This window comes from Copadichromis virginalis, linkage group LG22 (genome assembly GCF_057382275.1).
Source record: "Copadichromis virginalis isolate Kocher_CV1m ecotype Utaka linkage group LG22, C_Virginalis_male_GT1.1, whole genome shotgun sequence".
Taxonomy (NCBI): Eukaryota; Metazoa; Chordata; class Actinopteri; order Cichliformes; family Cichlidae; genus Copadichromis; species Copadichromis virginalis.
Window position 1 is genome coordinate 8,602,665 of NC_140638.1, and position 22,367 is coordinate 8,625,031.

The 22,367-nt window shown below is 40.1% G+C and overlaps 1 protein-coding gene across 2 annotated transcripts in view; it reads left to right on the forward strand.

Moving 5' to 3' along the window:
* The window catches only part of pleca (plectin a), a 93,174-nt gene that overhangs the window by 18,808 nt on the left and 51,999 nt on the right, over positions 1-22,367 (forward strand). The window contains exon 1 of one of the 2 annotated variants that reach the window (XM_085447081.1): positions 19,793-21,751. The exons of the other annotated variant lie outside the window; for it this stretch is intronic. Within the exon in view, the coding sequence (XP_085303207.1) occupies positions 20,293-21,751 (1,459 nt within the window). The 5' untranslated portion in view covers positions 19,793-20,292. Of the gene's footprint in view, positions 1-19,792; positions 21,752-22,367 lie in introns of those variants that run through there. 2 annotated transcript variants of the gene reach the window in all.

A 22,367-nucleotide genomic window follows, 5' to 3' on the forward strand; every position in this document is an offset into this window, starting at 1 on the left:
ATGAGCATTTAAAGAGGCCCAAAATTGGGGATGGGTGTTTATTTTGACACACATGTGGTGTTTGCTGTTTGTCGTAACCACTGGTTTAATTTCCTCCCAGCTTAGTGAAGTCCTTTGCTCTACTCTGTTCTGCAGATCTGAGGCAGCTCGCGGTTGTTAAGCCGTGTTTCTTAACATACTTTCACAAAGCACTAAGACGAGGGGGAATGCCGCAGTTTTAGTGACTGAGTCATTAGATTAAACAGGTTTGCTTGTTCTAGAGTCACATGCATGCATCATGTGATTTAATAGTCTAACTTCTGAAAGTTCATATACGTGTCTGTTTGAGGAGCAAAGACCAGTCAGGGTTTGCATCACTGGATTAAAATAATGAGTGGTTTGGACCAACATCAGTGTGAGTGAGTTGGCCTGTTTATTAGTCAAATTACTTGGTTGTTTTTTCATTCCTCTGTTTATCCATCTGTCAAACTTGATGTCTTGATTTTAAGAAAAACTTAAATGCATCTCAGCACGTTGGAATCTTTGTAGAATTCAAGGAGTCTTTCTTTTATTTATTTTTTCTTCAGTCAAATACTACTGATGTAAAGTTAAAGATTTCAGCATGGGAAGTGATCGAGTTTGACTCGCTCTCTGGGCCAGCCTCAAGTGGCCACTAGAAGAACTGCAGTTTCTAACACAAGACCAGCTCCAGTCGTTTGTCCTGCCTCACTGAAATGGTATGTTTTAGTGTGATGTGCACTGTCTTTATACTGCGCCAAATCACAGCAACAGTCGTCTCAAGGTACTTTATCTTGTAAGGGAGACACTTGAATAATACATACATAGAAAAACCCAGCAGTCATATCACCCCCTATGAGCAAACACTTTGGAGACAGTGGGAAGGAAAAACTCCCTTTTAACAGGAAGAAACCAGGCTCAGGGAGGGGCGGGGCCATCTGCTGCGACTGGTTGGGGTTGGGTCCCCAAGGACATTAAGACACTACCAGTAAAGCGCTTTGAGCCGAGTTGCTACATGTGACTTTTGTGTTGTTTTGGGGACTTTTTATTGTAAAAAAAAGAAAATAAAATATGGAACTATAAATAAATGTAATTTGGTTGAGAATTTTGTTTTTTGTGATAGTTTTCTTGTACTCTAGAGGGAGTAATAAACAGGGCTGATTTGTGGATTACACAAATCTAAAAATGAGCGTTTGGTCTTGTTTGTTAATCTATCACAAACTGCATTATTGTAGGATCTGCTGTCATCATTTAAAGACTTAATCTCTTCCAGGTTCTCCCAATTAGCCCTTGCTTCTTGGGTCCCTGCTTATCTCTTTGCTGCTGTTGTAACTGGATCTGTGATGAGCCATTGATTTTTGTATTGATTGTAGAAGTGGTCATTACATCCTGCCTACATAACCTCCTCCATGATTGTGGCCTGTGCTTTGCTAAAATGTGCCTACATCACGATACTATTTGTCATGTAGGTGCTCTACAGTGGTGTAGTGTCTTTGGCTTTTTTTTTTCTCAAACTAGAACAACTGAAGCATCAGTGTGAAACAGTTTAAGGTCAAACACCAGCTGTTGAATTCAGCAGCTCTCTGTTAGGAGAGAAAATAGACCTTTTGTAAAGTGTCTCAGTGAGAAAACAACCACGGCAGCAGCAGCAGCAGCTTCTTTTTTCCAGGGAATATTCAGCTATTTTTATTCCCGTCTGTCTACATGTTAGCTCAGAGATGTTTGTTTCTGCAGGGTTTGAAGACATTTGTCCCCAGTGATTGATGCACGTCTCGTGTTTTTCATATACCTCATAAAACAACCTTGTTTTGTTAGATGTCAAAATTCTTTAAAGATGATTTATTGTCAGTGCTCGGTTTGCAGGCTGTTTGAAACATTTCAGCTATTTATGTTTTTTAATTGAAAGCAGCTGTCAGATCTGTGCGTCATGGATCAGGGGAACTTTTTAGACCTGCAACACTGAGAACCTTAAAAGCTCGTCCTTTGGCTTGTAACAGGTGCTTTTAAGTAGTCTGGCCACTGAACGATTAATTAGGAAGGGAAAAAAACTCTTAGCAGGGAAACACAGCCGACTCTGAGACTGAACCTTTCCCGTGAGTTTGATAGACGTAACCTACTCTTCCTTATTTGATTATGAGTAAACATAATCTGACTGGTTACAAAGGATTAGTCTAACTTAGGTCTTATAAGCCTATTACCACAACGTTGTCTGTGCTGACTCATTGCATTGTAAAGCAGATTTCTCCTTTAAGGGAGACTCTCAGGTTTAGACGAGGTTCTTGTACACATTGTGTTTCAGTGACTCATGAGTTTCACGTGTAGCTAAGCCGGCTCTCCTCGTAATCGTTACCTGTCAACTGTCATAATGCTTTGACACGTCAGCAGTAGAGAGCAGCACTGTTTCCACTCATGAACCAGAAAATGAGATTTTTCTCATCATCTTTTTTTTTTAATGTCTTGCCATAATGTTCCCTTTTTCATGTTTTTCTGAGAACTGTTTATTGCAGCTCAGCAAATGTCTGACTCCTCACATCTGAGCACAATTTATTTCAAATATTTTTGAAATACAGTTTCCAGAAGTTCAAACAAACCCTGCAGGTATCATCACCTCCACTTACCCCCGTCCACTCCAGCCACTAGATGGGGCAGGCTCAAAGAAAAAGCCACGCAGTCATGTTTAGGCTCCCAGAGTTGCATTTAGTAGATCTGTTATCGATGTCTGGCAATTACAAATCAAAAAATAAACTTTTTGTGCTTTGCTTGAATAGTCTCACTTGATTATAGTGCAGTTACTCTGGTGTGATGCATGTCCTATCACCTGCTATGTGTTTTTGAGTACAAATAAAATCTCTTTGAACAACTAGAATTGTTCTTTATTTAGTTGCATGCATCTACTGGAATTTGAAGCAAGAAAGTTTCCTGTGCTTTTATAAAAGTTCACAGATTCTTCATACAGCCGTGTGTTATGCTGATCACTCGTCAATCCTCTGTCGGTTTATTCGTGCTTAAGCAAAAAGCATTTTTGCTGTTGCTGACTTCAGGCACAATGCAGCGATGTCAGCCGGTCACTGGAGGCTTGAGGAGACTGCTGAGTCAAAGTCAGCATAACCTTGCTGTCATCTTCTAAAATATTTCTGTCAAGGCTCTGATAATGTAAGCCCTTTGATTGTTGGTTCATTGACAGGAACTTTCTTATGCTTTATCTGATGATAAGATTGAATGCTGAGAATGGCTGTTAATCCATGAGATGAAATGATGTGATCTTAGTTTGTTTTGTGGCTTTGATTAATGACTTCATTACTGTGACCTCTGCAGAGTTGAATCATGGTAGTGCTTAAAAAGATGCACGAGTGCATTTTATTAAGGCTCCAAAATTCAGTTTCCTAAAACTGCTCTGTCATCCAAAGCACCCTGAGGTCCCCTCTGCAGTACATTTAATGAAAATTAGAGGGACTCTTCCAGTCGAGTAGTGGAATACTTTATTGGGAGATGCTGAATCATAGTTAATGTTTCAGTGCAAAAATGAACAACACAGTGACTCTTTGTCAAGTTTATCTTAATTTTAGAGTCTAGATATGTTTGCAGGAGATTTGACCTTCATTTAAAGGTTTTTTCTTCCCTCCTATCACTCACGACTCGAGTCAAAAACGCTCTGCACTGCCTGCTCGACACCAGCTGCTTGCGTGCTAGTGATGTGATGGTGGAGGATGACTGGTTGAGGCACCTCCCTGTGAAACACCACAAGGATGAGAAGGAACAGCAAGAGGGAGGGGTAGGAGCTGGAAAAGAGGGAGGTGTGCTTCCCTCTTTCACAATTTCTTTGCTGACAGGGTTTGTGTGCAAGTGGGCAGAGAGAGAGAGAGAGAGAGAACAAAAACACTGAGCTGCCAAGTCCTGTGGGAGCAGAGAGGGAGAGGGAGGGAGGCAGAGAGTGGTAGAAACAGACTGCCGTTAGCTGAGGGACGTTTACATCCTCCAGCGTGGTGCTTCAGGGCTGAGCTGACATTGCAGGGCTCAAACTGCTGTTTGGAGACTCAGCAGCCGTGAGAATGGATCCTGGAAGGTCTATCCAGCATGAGATCAGCTCTCTCAAAGGTACCACGCCTGACTTTATTCCATAATTTCTTTTTTTTTAACTTCCTGACTTGTCATCACCATCATATGCTTTCAAGACCGCCTTGTTTTCCCACAATCCTTCTCTGGTCAGGACTTCCTCATTTGTATAGATGCAGGCTAAAGAAAAAGTTCAGTCGTGAGCGTTTCTGGGAGTTAAATGGGGGAATTATAGTCCCCTGTTCTCCCGCCTCGTTTCTGCGGATAACAGAGGTGAAAAGCTTTTCTTCCCCTTTGATGTCCAGGCGTGACCACAGGGGTTGGAGCAGGGGTCACTGTGAGGCGGTGTCTTTTATGAGCCTGGCTGGGTGGGTGGGTGTGTGTGTGTGAGATGCTGAGGGAGGCTGGTGCTGCTGCATGCGGCACATTGAATGCGTCTGCGCCGGGAGATGCAGAACTCAACGCCTGGTGCAGAGCGGCTGCTGCATCGCCGTGGTAACAGCAGGAATTATGGTTAAGCGTGAGTCCTGAGATGGGACCGGCGATGGTGCAGAGACGGAGCTGATCACACACAGCTCTACAGCCGTAGTCTGTGTTCTGTCTGCTGCTTGTTTGGCTGCAGCGAGCTTCGGTGTTTGCTTATAATTAGTGCTTACATCATCAGAGTTTGCTCCACCCACCTTCTCTTTTCAAGTGTCTCACTCAGCTGTACTTCAGTGTCACAGACGTCATAAATACAGTACTGCAAAGTGTCATTTTAACACTTATTATCCCCATTTTGAAGATTTTGATTTTTTAAATAAATATAAAAGCAAATTCACATTTTCATCAGCTCTATTACTTTTCTTTTGTTCAGTTTTAACCTTATGTTTAATATTTTGTCATATAGAATATAATGCATCTAGATATTCCTACTTTTTAAGCAGTTCTGTTACAGATTATGATTATTAGTTTTGGCTTCTGTAACATGGGAATTTTACAGCTTTTGAGATTAAAATGAAATATGTCTTATCCTATAAATGAAGGGTATCAAAATCAACCTTTAAAAGGTTCCTAGTTATATTTTTTTGATGAGTAGTTCCTGATTTATCTAATAAATATACTCATTTTAGAAGGCTGGCAGATTTCTTGTGAAAATGTTACAGAACTCAAATGGCTTTAACACTTGAAAAAATAATAACAAGTGAATATTTCTCTCAGATTTCATCTATAAAATGAAACATATGATGCTACCTGCTGATCCTGTGTTACAAGGGAAAAGGAAAGAGTTGTAGCTTTAGCACTGATATTTAAATGTAGGTCTCGTTCAAATCAATAGTTTAGAAAATTAGAAAAAGAAAGACCTTGTTAAGTTTAGGAATTCTAGCTGCGGTTTCATAATTTATGCATTTAAATGAATGTACATTTGTTCAGGTCATGGATATTGTTGCCTACTTCATGTAAGAGACAAATATATTTATATTTAGAGAGACAGAAAGCCCCTAATTTGAGGAGAGAACAACCAGACTGTTGCAGCTTTTTCTAATGCTGGTGTCTGTGTGGAGCTGTGGTTTGTCTGCAGTATTCTGGCAAAATGTGGTAACGCTTTGGAAACGTTTTCCAGGCAGCGGAGGCATTTAAATGATCCTGGAGAGGGATCTGAAGGAGTCCTGCCCATTTGGATAGGCTGAGAATGTGTTCCCCAGGGCTGTGGAGACAAAGGCTCTTCGCTTCACTGAGCGCTCCCAATGGAGTTACTTAATATGTCGAACACCGCTGCTTACTCAGTCAGACTGAGTTCATTTGTAAGCATGTCGTCACTGCAGGACCATCACTCCCATTGTCTCTTTGTGTCACCTATTCTCAGACACTTGGTACAGAGTCAGGAGCCTGCTGGTGATCTGCTGTATGTCTTTAGAGGTGCATAGCAGCTATTATAGAAATTAGCATATTTTTTTCCTGTCTGCTTTACTGCTTTCTACAAGCCGATTCTCAGTCTTGACCCAATTATTTTAGCCTCATTTCAGGCTTATGTTGCTCTCAGTTGAAGAAAAGTTCTAAAAAAAAGTTACATTGTGGTGCATTCACTGACTCACTGAAATCTCTGCTTTTTCACTACCTGTTTTTTTTTTTCTTAAGTATTCTTTTTTGTATCATTTTGCTCTCTTATAAAACAGTTTCCTGGCTTACCACACTAAATAAAGTGTTACTTTTTGTTTTATTCAAAATAGAAAATAACCAGAGTGAAGACATTCTCCTTTACTTTCAGCACTTTTTCTACCCCAGGGTTTCTCAAACTCTTGTCAGCAGGTTTTCTGTTATGAATGATGCTTTCTGAAGGATACGTGCTGGTGAAAGAAAGATGGCTGTGCTTTTCAGCAGCACAGGTCCACAGGATATCCAGTTAAAAGGAGTTCGGTGCAGGAGTCAAAGTACTTGACCTCTTGTGGTATTGTGTTGCAGACAAAAAAAAATGGTGAAGCAGGTCATTTGACAAGTCCCTACCTTTTATTAGAGGTATTTCCATATTTTAAGCAGGTTTATTTAATGAAATGGACTGTTATATTTTTACATAAAATAAATAAATGTGTTTTATATAGATTAGTGTTAAAATGCATTTTGGGGTATTGGGGAAATCATGACAAAGTGAGGATGTTTTTTTAAATAATGCCATCAGAAATACTTATCAGAAATGAAATAATCAAGAAAAACAACAGTTGAATATGTGGTTTGACCACCGTGCATACAAGCACACTGGAGGTTGGCGAAAACATTCACCAGAAACGTTGCTTTTTGTTCCTCTTGATGTTGAAGATAGCATCAAGATCTTATGATGTCTATGGAGATGTTTCCTTTCTAAATGAATTTAAACAGAACATGTGCTTTCCTGTTTGTAATGAATCAGGTGATCGTTATTAATCCACCAAGGAAAAGAGCTGCAAACACCACACAAGAATACAAGAAAACATTTGGAGATCCAGTGCTTAAACGGTGTATAAGACAAACTGTCATAAAAACAAAAAACATGATATTTGGCATGATAATTCAAAAAAAAAAAATCTGCTTTACAGTTTTTTTTTTCTTGTTTTTTGGTAAAACAGTCAACTTGAAAATTCCTGGATGACAACAATAATTATATTTTAGCATTAAAAACATTATTTTAATTAAATGTCTTGCGCATAGTGGTGGATTTACCGTAACAGAAACATAAAACATGGCTTCGGGGTTACAGGTGCCGATGAAATAACAGTATAAACTACAACTACATCGAGTGGTCGTCTAATAAATATATAATTTGCAGTGTACTTGGCAAAAAAGCAGGTGTGCTGAGCTGCACTGTGATGTGCACTGACTCCTTAAAAACTTTAAAGCTGTCTAATGCAGTGTCAGCGCTCACAATGAATGAATTTTACTTCTAATGGTCCGTAGCAACAGAAAGAAACTGATGTTCACACACATATCAATGCACCATGATGACCAACAGGTGATATTCATTAACTCCTTTAAAATAAGTATTTGAAAAAAACAATTTGACATACTAACAGAGCATGGACAGTTTGTTGATGCCCCATAATAACGCCAGCATATATCCATGTAGTGTGACTATATCCCAGCAGCTACAGGCCGGGCTGCAGAAATGTCCCTTCATTGCAATGAGACCAGGGTAGCACTATTTGTAAGCTAAAAGCAGGAAGGCAACCGCTTCTTTTCTTGACCCTGTTAGATTTATTCCTGTTCCGTCCACCGCAAAGTTATTGCTGTAGCCATGCGAAACACATAACACAACACCCACCAGTGCCGACAGCACAGCAATCCTTCAGAGATCTCACACTGCCGATGATGATATGTGAACATAATGCATAAGTGTCAAAAAAGTGCCCCAAATGCCCACATGTGTTTGTTCATAAGTAAATCTGACCATATTTGGGAAATATTAATGTTCTTAATATTACTGTAAAGAAATATCTAAACATGGTGAACCCTTAATTCCTGATTATGGCAGAAATAATCCTCAAATGCAGGGCTGTTCAAGTGCATGTTCATTTCATGCACAGCTGCAGCATTTATGATTAATCTGCTGCCTACTTCTCCATTTCATTGACTATTTGTCTGGTTTTTAACACAGAAACAAACATGATAATTTCCCACAGCTTTCTCTGTAAAGACTAATTGTCCAGCGCGTAAATGCACTGAAATTGTTGCACCATGAATCAGGAAATGGTGCCACTGACTAGTTGTTACATCAGGCTGGCACCAGTGTTGTGGGCCACATGATGCACATGGTCTTTGCTGGATTCTTGTAGTTAAATCCCCTTTTTTCCATTTACAATAACAGTAGCAGGCAGTCAGCCTCAGCCATTGTTTTTACTCTATAAAGAGTTATTTACTTTGTGTACAAAGGGCTGAAAGACCAGCAGCTGAAAGCCTGTTTGCCAGTTAGACCTGCGGCTGATCTAATCAGCAGATTAAAGGCCTGAGTGTAGATCTTTGTGACTAACGAGAACAGAGACATACAGGAGGTGCTATGTATGGTCAGATAAGATGCTTGGTGACATTGTTTTGACAATTTAAGCGACCGTAGCTTCAGTAAGACAGTAGAACATACAATAGGGATACATTTAACAGCTGGAATAAATAGATTTGTGTTGGATAGTTTGATTAGATTAAAAAGTGGACTGTGCTTCGGTGAACAGATCTGATTTCGTGAGGTTAAAACACCCTCGTCTTGATTGTCAGACCTGACTACCACATCCAGTTCAGTAATTAAACAGTACGTGGGCTCTCTTTGGCCAAATTTGACAAGTAAAATAACGTCATCATTGAGTTGTTATTAAAGACCTATATGATATAAATAGGAATCTGTAATTTAGGGATGAAGAAGTATTCCCCTTTGATTTGCTTACTCATTTTCCTAGTTTCCCGTGCTTGTGTATCTCCGGTCATGCTCTGTTTCATATCTGCAAAAGATCACAAATTTCCTCTTGCTACTGCACTTTCTGTGAAGGGTATAAATGAGGGGCTGTCATCGTTGGGACAGAGAAGAGAAGGAACGCTGTTTGAAATATTAGTTACTCATAAGTTTACATCCAGGTTTCTATACAGCTTCATTTATTCACAGTGTATTTGTGTTTCTGCACACATCCTGTCTATATTTTATGGATAGAGGGCTCATATATAGCTGTCTTAGTCTCAGTAGCTCCAAAATGCTTCAGCTGATATCTGAGCTGCAGGAATTAGTCGATAACTATATTCAAGGTTTCTCTCTCTGCAGCCAGAGTTAAGATTCACTGCAGATGTGAAGACTAGGCTTGTTGCACAAAGCATTCCCCCTACGCTCTGTGCACAGACATATATAAAACATGAAATCTTTGAGATTAGCTAAACATATGTCAGTATTCAGAATTTGTACTTAAGGTTTTCTGCTTTCTTTTTTAGATGTATTTGGACTGTAAAGAAAGGATGTCTTGTCTTGTATATCAAATACACTGGATACTAACTACACTAGCTGTTCCCAGAATGGCAGAACGGTGTCCTTCAGCTCATTGTTTTGGATTGGCAACCTGCAAGTTTACTGTTTTGGTTCATTGACAGAGATTTCAGCAGAAGTTGCACCTCTTTTTTTTTAGTGAAAAAGCTCTGATAAATGCATCATACAATTCTTTCCCAGTTTCAGATCGTAGCACTAAAGGGGTTGACGGCTAATACTGAGCTAAAAGAAAGTAAATATCGGCATTACATTCAACAGGTCATCAACTGTTTGCTAACAAGTTTGTTCTTGGAACTCTGTGGCATCAGCTTATCCCTTTTTAAGTCCACTGTTGGGTTCATCCAGCCTTATGTTGTGGGTCCAAGTGGGGCCTCTCTACAAACATGTCATGTTTGTAGAGAGGCCTTGTGCTAAACTAACGAACACAACAATACTTAGTTACAGGTGATTTTGTATCACAGGTCTGTGGAACCACGATCCAGGTATACCTCCGCTTTTTGTGCTTTGGTTTTGATTTACAGGTTTCTGGCTTTTCTATAGAGGTCAAAAACAAACAGAGCTGATGACTGGATTAATGACTGGAACACAAACAAAAACTATTATTTCCAATTCACGTTTTATCTGAATGATCTTTAGACATCAACACACATGACAGAACTGTCTAATAAAAAAAGTTCAATCGCAAAATGAACACAAATCTCAAAATTGTTCAGCTATTATAAAATGTAATCACCCAAATTTCAGCTTTTCTTAAATAACAAGTAGTTCCAGTTAGAAACATTAGCTGACCTATATTAGTACAATTAAACAGAGGCAGTGTAGCCCCCTAATGGGGTCCTGTGTACTGAAGAGTGCTGGAGCTGTCAGCGAGGCTGTCAGTCATGCTGTTTGATAACTCTGGAAACGGTCCCCGCGAGTGCCCCCCTGAGTTGGCCGATGAGATTGCTTAATCCCATTAACCTTGGGTTTCCTGTAATTCAGAAGAGCAACTGCCTCCATAATTTGACACATCCTGTCTAATCATCCAATCCTTCCTCTAATCCCATTCTCAGTGGAGCGTAATTACATTCTTTATGCTTTGTTTTGTTAGGGAAAGGGGATTCAGCAGGGAAACTGAAACAAGGTGACCTCTGTGCCACTAGTAAGACGGAGGGTTCACACGGCTAAGTTTCTTTCCCTAAAGTGGCCAGGAGGGGGCACTATTAGTGCAGCTGCTGCGGCCTTAATGAGGCTATTGAGACGTCTGTTGTTAACATAATTATTGCTGTTTGTTTGTTGATTCTTAAGATTTCAATTATAATAAAAAATATAAAGGATTGGGTTTTAGAAATGGGAGAGAGTCTGCTTTGGAGGAAAGTTGAATTTCTCTTTTTTGCCTTTTGTTTTCTCTCTTTCTAGGTAAGTTGCTGCTCCTGCCTTTTGTAACTTTGTGGGGTTCCAGGTGACAATAGGAGGCTGTCCGGTGTCACAGGACGGGTGAGCGCCTCCTGCTTGTGCATCAGATCTTTCTGTCCTTGCTTTTTACTCTAAAGTATCTTTTCATTTCTGTTAATGCAGGGGCATAATTAGACAAGCGAGTTTTGTATTTTGTTACAGTATGCAACTGTTCATTCCTCACTCCTTTGTGTGACAGTCTTCAAGTGAATGCTGCTTTTTATTTGGTATAATAGTCACTGGTACAACAGTGCTGTCATTGTTTGTGGCACAAAGAGCTGCAGGCTGTTTGCCATCATGTCTTCTGTACTCTTTCTTCTGATGCCAAGCCAAGTGAGTAAACTGGATCTGCAGCTTGAGGCCATGTCTCGCTTTCCTTTTGCACTTTTATATCTCTGTCTTGTATCGTGTCTCAATCTCAATTTGCATCTCGCAATTATTTCAATATTCCGATATTTTTTGGGTCATTTTCTTGGTTTTGGTCAACAAGCAATTCCCAAATGTAAATATATTCAAGTTACAAGAGCATAAATTACTACTCCTTGAATTTCTTTCTTTATATACATGCACACACTATATTTTGCAAGTGTAAGAGTGGGCTGTATTCAAGGATCAGGGTGAAATCATATCCCTCCCACTGACATTTAACTTTGTCAGTAATTGTAAGTTTTAAAGCCCTCGAGCTTGGTGCCGTTTCCAGAAGTTGCCTGGCATGAGACGACGTTATAAAAGCAACTGAGGCTGTTTGTCCGCCAACCCTCACCGCAGGCAAAACAGCCAGCAACAGCCAGCAAGGCGCCCTGCTGTATGAAAAGCCCTGTGAGACCCCTTCACTGCCACTTTCTATGAAGCAGATAACAGTTACTATCATGCTTATTTTTTTCTCTCGTGGGAGTGACAGTCTGGGAGTGATCTAGAAAAGGCCTGAGGAGGTGGGAATGTGGACGGGATCTGGACAGAGTGGAGGTGAAGCCCCAGTCACATTGTGTCAGGGCTGAGTTTACGAGGAGGCCGAGCTGATTTATAGGACTCCTCTAATGGCACTGAACACACATCATGCTGACATGTTGCTTCGGGGGTTTCCTGAGAGCGATGTCTTGTCAAAGTGCTTTTAAGTTTTGTTCTTGCTCGATTGGTAGTAAACAAAACCCCATTGTGGGACCATGGTGGATCTATCACCCATTACTTTAAATCACCTTGGTGGGTAACATCCCCACAGTGACTACATTTTTGGACTTCTTCAGCTGGTAGTTAGTTGGACCTGCCTGAGAAGTTTGAGAATAAGGGTCTTTTAATAAGCCATGACTGAATATCTAACAATAAGAAACACAGGAGCTGTCTGATTGAAGCCCTGCAGCCTCCATGGAGAGAAAGTCAGTGAAGCGTGACTGTGTGCTGCTGTCAATATAGAGGCCAGTGGAAATCGGCACACCTGGCTTTATACTGGACATGGTCCAATGACTTCCTTTGGTGTTGATATGCACACTGAAAAATGTTTTGGTGAATTTACTCAACGCACCAAAGAAAATCATCTACGTCTTTGCTTAGTGAGCAAAATATACATAATTAACATAGCTTTTAATATGACACACTGTCACAAACTGTGCTTTTCACACACAATATCAAGCACATGTGAAATATACTTTGGTTTTCTCGCTGATTTAATCCCTCAAACCCTTAACTCAGCCCTCAACTTGATGATTTTCAAAAACTGTTTGCATTTTATTATCAGCCGTCCCATTATTGCTCAGTACCCTTCCGCGAAAACCAGAAGCAACAACAGTACTTACAAACATGGCTGAAGAAACCTCAGAGTCTAACACTGATTTTGCTTCGGAGACCTGGGACTTGAGGAAAGGGTTTTTCCACATCCAGTTATGTGAGCACAATTCAAGGAATTTTAGTGTTTCAGCTCCTCGTCTCGTCGTGTTGTCTCCTTCAACATAATGTCCAATGTCTCCACTCTTCTTGATGAAGACATAAATATACTCGATGGTCTTATTATATTCTCCGTATTTAATTTAACTTTTAAAACACACTTTAAATGAGATTAAACGTTCCTCTCACCACACGTTTAATCTCCATGTTTTTATGGAAGGCTGTGTAAATTAAGGATTAAAATAATCTGGAATGATTTTTATCATAAAAAGAGAATAAATGCAGGTCAGCCACATTTTAACTGTTTGCCACTTGATTAATTTAATATTTGTGGTTTTGTTGGCATAATTTAGCTCTTTTAAAATTACAAAGCCCTTTCATTGCAAAGAAAAGCATCTACATCAGTCAACCACAACACTGACAGATTCAAAAGAGCCAAAGAAATGCAGTGTTATCCCTTGAATTATGACATATAATACCAGGGATGGTGTTAATTAAATTTTAGGTTCAGTTATAATTTTAGCTTTCACGGACTGTTAAAATAAGATATTATTAAAATAAGTTATCTTTTCGTGCTTGGCCTATTATTCTCTAAAAGTTCAAATTCACTTCCCATCAGGGTGTCGCACTGAGTTCACGCTTATTTAGTTCATGTTCATGAAAATTTATGTAATTAAAAGACACATTTTACCTCTTTTTTTCTAATTATAATTTTTGTCACGATAAAGCACCTTGCAGGTCATCCTGCTGAAAACTGGTGCAGACTCCTAAAAACGGCGCCCCGACAGAACGATGCTCCCGACCACGCCCGAAAAACAGCTCAGGGAGAGCTTGAGGAACACAACAAAGAGCACAGTGTTGATGCTGCCTCCACACCCTCCAAGATTTTCATCCGAGAGTAAACTAGATACTCAGAGACCCCACTCTGCACCACATCAGATCTATGTCCAGCTCTTTGATTGCACAAGGGGGTCCTGCACAGTATTTATTGTTTCTTTAACAAGGACGGTCAAAGTTATAGACATAAATATAAAATGCAAACATACCACATTTAATTGAAAGTGATAATTTAGACCTGTAGTCCCAATGCAGATCAGATAAATCTATGCAGGTGAAAATATACAGCTAATACATTACTTAAAAAACTAACATAATTAATTGTTTGAGATGTGCCTGAAGGGTTCGATCAATACACTGTCCCCTAATTATAACTGGTGAGGAGTGTTTGTTTACTCCCCTTTCCTAAGAACTTGTGGGTGATCTGTGTATAATCAGCTGGGATTCTCAGCAGTTTAAGTGCATTCCAGTGGTGAGCCAGTATCAAGGCAAAAGAAAAGAATACCAGAGAATTAAACTTGTCTCACAGCTTTTACACAGTAATCTCGATCGGTATGTTCAGTATGTTTTGAACAGTTCCTTCCTCGACAGTAAATCAATTAAAATGATATTTAGTGGTGATCCAGGGTTATGAGGAGGTCCGTCGATCCATGTTGAAGGCAAACGGAGACTGTGGGCTCAGCAACAGGTTATATTTTAGGGGAGTATTCCTTTGAAATGCTCGAGTTGAGTTTCTTGGTTGGTGTGTGCGTGAATGGTAACGGAGCAACTCCAAAATAATGTCAAAACCAGAGTTTCTTTTGATGTTTTTATCACCTGAAACTTTTGGATCAGGTTGTGTGGTGAGCAGGAGAAGCTCTCAACATCTGGACGAGTGTGTCTGTTTCTTATTGTTGCCAGTAGCGATGCTATTGCCTCTGACCACTGTTCTGGCCTTGTACTCTATGCACTCATATTTCTTTGGTGCGTCATGTTACTGTGGCTGCAGGCATTCCTGGCCAGCCACGCCCTGCCATGGGTTTTGATGACTCATTGCAGTGGTCACTCACACACACACTTTCACATTTCCGTTGCTACGCTGTGGTTCCTCTTAATCATATGATGCTCCTATCTGATTTGGCGAAGTCTGGCGTTCATCCATTTTCTACTTTCCAAGTCGTCCATTTTAGGTTCAGGATTTTTCAAACCACCTTTGCACTGAGCTGCTTCATTCCTTCCCGTGTTGCCTCAGACTGGCTCAGAGGTCCATTAGTTTCTAACAGCATCAGCCATTTTTTTTTTCAGATGGTTTGTGATCCAAAGCTTTTATGCTGTGAACAGTATTTATAGTGGTTTGTGCATTACCAACAAAAACCTGTAGTCTAATAAGTTCGGCTTGACATTGTGATCCTTTAAAGCCAAAACAATGCATTGATGCTGTTATCCATTTTGTGTTAATCAGTGATAAATATGCTTTTCAAATATTTGAATAGTTGCTACATTTTTCTAAAACTCACATGGTTTATGTAACCATTTCTTGTCTTAATTACATATTTGTCCACATTTACCTGTGCATGGTAGGATAAAGCATGCTACTATCAGCACTGACAAGATTTTTGCTAAAACAAACACCAGCAACAACACAATAATGTTCTGCTCTCAGGCTTTGGTCACATTAGAGATTGTGTTCAGATTAGAGATTAGATGCTACTGATCAAACATGAGAAACATAAAGCTACAGCCATCAAAAATAGCTCAGGAAAAAAATAAGGCCTTGCCAAGTAAAGCTAACATGTCACAAGTCTGCCACAGCTCTGCACAGTCAGTAGTTTCCAGTAACCATTAAATGCTTGAAATACCCTGATACCACTCATCAGCCTGCAGACCTGTTTGAGTGTCAGCGATCTTCCTCTTGTTTGTCCCTCTTCTGCAGTAGGATGCTGCAGCATCTCACTCAAGGACAGTTTGACATCGAGGTGTGAAGTCAGGAAAGCTTGAATAGCCTTGTTGGCTGCCCTCAACTTAGCTGTCTGCTCATATACAGAGATATATAATTAGTGTCAGTCCCAGGTAGGCGTAAATCAAGTAGTCATACACATTTAAGGGTGTCTAAAAGCTGTGAAAAAGTAGCTTTCTTTCTGTTATTAGCTAAGAGAACAGAAAAGTGGACAGTGGTGAGCAACAGCCCGATCATGTCTAAATTTACTTCAAACCCACGCTCTGCAACATGTATCTAATACACGTATCTAATAAACATTGAGAAGTTCAGTATATTTAGATGGTGCAATGACTCACAGGCTGTGACACAAGGCTGCGTTTCCTCTGCTGTTTGTTTACAGGCTACATCCTTCTTGGTGCTGTCATGATAACAGCATAAAGACACTTCATACAAACAAACTCCTGCTGCCACAAGCAGCTCTCTCTTTCTCCTTTGATTAAAACAATTTCATTGCAGTGGGCAGCTTTGACCTGGCCAGTGTTTGGAGCTCCATTTATAGCTTCATTCTTTCACTTTGGTTGTTTTTCTTCTGGGACAGGCCCAAATCACACAGTGTTTATTCAGCTTAACAAGGACTCGTTAATGCAGCAGAGACATGGCTCCATATGAAATTGATTAACTCCTCGCTGAGCACTGATAAAAATGCTTATGAGAAATTCTGCTTTCTCCTATGTGCATTTTTTAATGATGCTATCCGGGTAACAAGCATATACGTCCATGATGTTAAAATCTGATTTGTCAACATTAACCATCTATCAGTTCCCAAAAAACCTCTAGCTGTATTTTTGGTTTATATGGGATGTTTTAATTAAATGCATAATCAAAAAGCAATATATTAAATAGCCAACTGGATTTGTATTTGTATAATATTTCAACATTTGCAGTTTAATCAGGTGCGATTCATCTTTTTCTGATGAGATTTAAGTTTCCTTTTTCAAATACATTTAAACTAAACCATACTAAACTAAACTGCATTGTAGAGATTCCATCTCTAAAATTAGTATGAAACTGCTACAAGCTTTGTTGGTGAATCTTATCACTCTGTTTAGTTTAATGTTAGGTACACTTACTTTCTTGTGTGTGTTCTCTGTTTTTCACTCATATTTGTGAGTGGGCTGATGTGTAAGGGTAGAGATGTCCATATAAAGGTTCCATTATATGGAGTTTCCAGCAAATTTTAAATCCATGAGCCATTCTGCTAAAAGTTGACACCGTATCCATCTGCCTTGGGAAAAAATGTGCCTTTTAAATCACTAAAAGATTTTTGCACTCGTTTTACATGAGGTGGACAGATGTAAGTACTAACTCCAGAAGCACAGATGGATCAGAGAATAAGACGGATGACGCCTTTAATGCATACATTATCCAGAGGAATTTGGCCTCCATTGCACTGCAGACAGTTCAGTTTGCAGAATGTCCTCAGGACTTAACTGAACATCGTGTCAGGAACATGTTTTAAGTGCAATAGTTGCAGAATTTATCACCACACGTGTGTGTGAACTGTTTCAGCAATAGTCCTCCCAGCATTTTCCCACTACTCCATTTCCAAATGTCAAAATGCAGACTTGAATTTAACGACTTGGAAGACAACCATACAGCTTAAACGACTCGCTATAAAGTACGCACTGGAATGTGGAGAGCATTTATCTGCCAGTAGAGTTGAATAGGTTTATTTTAAAGCACCCAGTGTCACTTTGAGTTGTCTTCATTCCCTCGACCTCGACCATCGCCACCATGGCAATGAGCTTTCATCATGACTTGGAGAGAGCAACAATAAACATCTACATTATTTATATCCAGACAAAGGTTGAGGATGCGTATTATTTTTTATTTTTCCCATCAGGCTGTTTTTAATAAGATTTGACTGGAGATCGTCAATCTCTAGATTGCATTTAAGAAAGGCTATAACTGAAGCTGTTAGAGGTGTGACGCAGGTGCAGACAGCTTCACTTCACTCCATCTATGATTCTGTGTTTGAAAACCAAACAAAAACTCTATTGTTGCTGCCAATGTGTTTGATATAGAGCCACGGACAGGTAATGGAGAACACATGGCGATTAAGTCTCTGCATCCAGTGAGCCAACACAGTCCTCAAGTTTTTTTGATGAATCCCAAGACCACTAAATTCTTGCGCTGTGAGAGGCCTGTTTTCTTTTACCAGAAGAGTTCTTACCAGCTGTGCCATGCAGCAAGAATTTATCTGTGCTAGCAAAAAGATTGTGATTCATTCTTCCAGACATCTTCACTTAACGCTTCAGTATATCATTTCGAGTTCTATGACAGCCTATCGAAATACGATGGAACTGGCAGGAGATCATTTGCCGGGTATGATCTGCAGTGGAGCCTCATCTGGCGCAAAAGTTATTTGCGCTGATTGTTGCCATGCCCCAAAAGGGCGGGGTTATATCCATCTCCAGAATTCTGATTTATCGGTGGCAGTGTTTATGTGACTGCATAATGTTGAAATAGCTTAATACTGTTTGCCCCAGACCTGCTAGAGGGAGTCATCTTCCCTCTCCTGCATGCTCCTACTCAAAGCGATTTCTTATGAAACATTGCTCCCAGTAGAGCAATCAAGTTTCTTGACAAATGGGTTTGACACAAACAGGCAAAAGCTGATTTTCATTAAGCAGATTATAAAATTGATTGTTTGGAAAAATTATTAAAAAGCTTGAACCTCTGTATTTATTTCAACACTTCACCCTAATAGGTTTTCTGTTCAGAGATTTTAATGTGATCAGCAGAGATGTGCTCCTATATTCATTATTATTAAATGACTGTTAAATGTTGCAGCTGTCAGAGAGAAGAGGGAAAATTAGGAAGAATTAGGGAAAATCACCATCTCCTGCAGACTTTTTCCAAACCTCCTGTTTGTATTTTTAGCTCCACTGGCAGCTGTTGTTACCCTGGACTCTTATAACTGCTGTTCAGTCTCATTTGGTCTCAGAGGAGGTTGAGTAACATGGACCTAAACACAGGCACAATTGTCTTTTCTTATGGGGAAATCCACGACTTGATGGCTTTTCCATTTAGGTTTGCAGAATTGGCTGGCCGGAGATGTGGGCTATGAGTGAGGAAAGGAAAGCATGGAGACCAAAGATTATACACTGTTTGTACTTAATGTTTGACATTTAGGTTTGGTGTCTTTGAATAGCACTGAAGAACCTTTGGAAAACATTAGTGACCATGACTGTATATTATATTGGGCAAATTCAGTAGTTTAGAATACAAAGAGAGCCTTTCATTCTGGAACCTTGTATTTCGTCAAAGTGACATTTTCAAAACCTCTTGCCTTTAAAAACACATGCCGATGATTCGCCACAGCTGTCCCTGTTTTGCACAGCATTGTATGCATGGTTGTTATCCCCTCAGGCCTGTTCGGTGTTGGTTGTGTCATCCCTGCCCCATATCAGATGTTTTAGCTTTCAGCTTGTTTTTTCCCTGTTATCTGTTACCTACACATCTGTTTGAATGTTAAAGTCTCATTTCATTCATGCATGTAACACGGTATATGTACTATTCTGCAGTGTGTCTGTCTTACAGATGATTGGATTACCACCCATCACCGCTAATTGTTGTATCCCTGTGTTATTACAGGTGTATTACTTCTAATGTCTGATGCTGTGTTAGAGTGCTGCACATTTTAAATCACCATCCTTTTACTGAAAATCTTCTGTGCAGTTATTTGTCCAAATGACTCTGAGGTATGCTAAAAGGCAGAATGTAATGTCTGGCTTTTTTGGTTTTAATTCTTTAGTTATTGCCAGGCTCCGTTTGGACTGTAGTCAACATACCACTAGCTCATTACAGTTACTCCAATCCTGCGTTATTAAGACCTTCAGTAAGTCCTGCAGTGACTTTACAAAAACTATTTTTATTGTTTTTGTCTCCAGTGCTGTTGGTAAACTCTTGTTGTTGTTCTCATCTGAGGCTGGTGAGGAAGGATTAAGATGACAACCTAGTGATGGTGAATTTGTTTGTGATGCACAGTTTTCTACACCATCAGCTCATATATGAAATAACTAATAGTACTAAAACTGGTTCACGTTAAGTAACTAGACATGAATAATATCTTGCATTTTAAATATTTATTTCATGATTATATATTGTCATACACTGTCTGATTTGTGCATAGATTTTGACGGATTATTTAGCAAAGAAAGAATTCATTGTTTGCGTTTTTATATATATAAAACCCACACTGTTTTTGCACTTTGTGTTGAAAGCTGGCTAAGGTAGCAGGGGTTTTGTAGCAGCGGCACTGCCCATTACCCACACAAGGTCCAAACCTCCTTTTCTCGTCTCTGTTTGGATCCTTTTGGTTTCTGTTTGCATCCTGTGTGCGCACACCCCTTTAGATTCTCCTCCTCTCTTCCCTCTCGCCTCTCATCCACACTGTTTCTGTTTCGACTGGGGACTGAGAAGGTAGGAGGGGTTCTGAGCATCGCTGTTTCTCCATGCTGACTCATGATGACAACTGGGTAGATAAATGCTTCATCAAAGTGAATCCAAAATTATGTAGAATTAAGAATTTTTAACAGGTCTTCTTTGTGATATATTTCTCTATGCAAATACTGCGCATTGAAGTGCTTATAGTATCTGAAGAAGGAATTCCTTGAGGATCTCAAAGAACACAAGGGAAGACATAATGGTGGCTGGAATGGTAATGCCATTAGCCAATCTGAAAGCAATCTACGAGCTTCTCTTCAAAGATGGCGTCATTGTGGTTAAGAAGGACAGGCGGCCACAGTCCATGCATCCTGATCTCAATGGGGTGAATAACCTAAAGGTGATCCGTGCCGTGGGCTCTCTCAAAACTAAAGGCTACGTCAGGGAGACTTTTGCCTGGAAACATGCCTATTATTATCTCACCAATGAAGGTATCGGGTACCTGCGAGATTACCTGCACCTGCCTCCAGAAATCATGCCTAGAACCCTTCATCGCATTTTTCGCCCTGGATTTTCTGCTCGAGTTCAAAGCGTGAAAGGCCCGAGATCTTCCATTTCAGAACTGAAGGCCCAAGGAAGAACCCAAGAGGGTGTTACGGACAGGCACGTTTACCGTCACAAGAGAGTTGAAGAAGAACAACCTGACAGACTTCCAAAAACCTTCAGAGGCTCCTACCAGATGTCCATTGGTCATGCTAGAGATCAAAACACTACCTTGTTCAAGGTGGACAAAGACCTCTGCATAGAAGAGGAAAGTCACAGTAAAGTTTTCAATGCTTCTGTTCTCCACCATGAAGACAAAGCCACCAGAGGTCATTACTCAGTCGAGGAGGCCAAGCAAGGTTTTCATTCTCCTTCAGTTGTGATAAAGTTTCCAAAAGAAATCCAGACAGTTCAGAAGGTTCCTGGTGTTCCAGTAACAGAGGTCCTGCAGGAATCGTTTAAGAACACATGTGCTGAACCACAAACAGGTTATAAGGAGTCTGGACGTGTTGCTATGGCCACCATGAAGGTGCAGAAGACTACAACTGAGGAACCTGTAAAAGAACTGATCTTAAATGAGATGAGAAGAGAGACCAAATATCTGTTCTTGGGGGTTCTTGAAGAAGAGGTACCTGCGAGTGAATGCGGTATACAAATGGTAGCAGACCCCCAGGCAGTCCCTTTGATGGAAGAGCTTATTGATGATGAAGAGAAAGATGAAGACCTTCTCCATGAGGTTGTCAACTCAGCTCCGTTTGGATCTTCTGCTGACGTTGTGACAGAAGAATACCACAAGAAGTTGCCAGGTGATGTTGAGGAGATGAAACATGTGATGGTTGAAGTTTACAGCCCTGCAGATAAAAGTGAAACATCCAAGTGTGACACTTACAAATCTGTGCAAAATATTCCCGAGGAAAAAACAATGGAATCTGACATTACAGATACAGAGAATGAAAAAGACAGTGAGACAATAGTTTCTGCAGAAGTCATGATTTCTCATGATGCATCTGGAGCCTCCTCCACTGCAGCCACTAAAGCAGACCGTCCCGTCCCTATAGTCCCACCAGTTTACCCAGCTCTGAAGATCCCTCTGCTTCAGGTAGACTGCACCACTCTTACAGAAGAACCTGAAAAAGGTAAAGATGCTCAGAAGACCGGGCCTGACTTCCCTGAAGGTTTGAGCTTCTTCTAACTCCTCCTCCCGTTTCTTCCTCTTTCATTTGCAGTAAAGGCTATCTTGGTGTTGCTATGGCTGCTGGCTCTGTTTATGTGGATGAAGCAGAGATAATTTAATCTCGTCTCTTATTGATACAAATAATGGTCCTGTCATTTTTCATATAGCTAAATAACAACAGACTGTCAATTAGGTGTCATTTTACAGATGCGGATTGTGGCAACCAGTGGCCCACTTACACAGACAAGCTTTGTCTAAATGTGAATCATGCACATGTTTGCATACTGTATGTTAGTGAGGGTACAGTTATATTTTTAAAATGCATTAGTCCTCATTTTGTTTACTGTCACACATCTGCTTACGGGACTCACAGTAACTAAAACTCGAACTGTAGAAACATTAAGAATTTATAACAAATAAGAAAATAATGTGACTTTTATCCAACACTGATTATTGAGACACCTTGTAGATCATTCGTTTTATGTGGCCTGTGATGCTTTACCTCTGCTAGTCTTCTTAACTGGAAACACATATAACTCTTTCTTTGAGATGTTTCGAGGGTTAAAAACAAGCAAAAAGCAAAGATAACATATGAAGCTTCTACATGTTCAAACTGC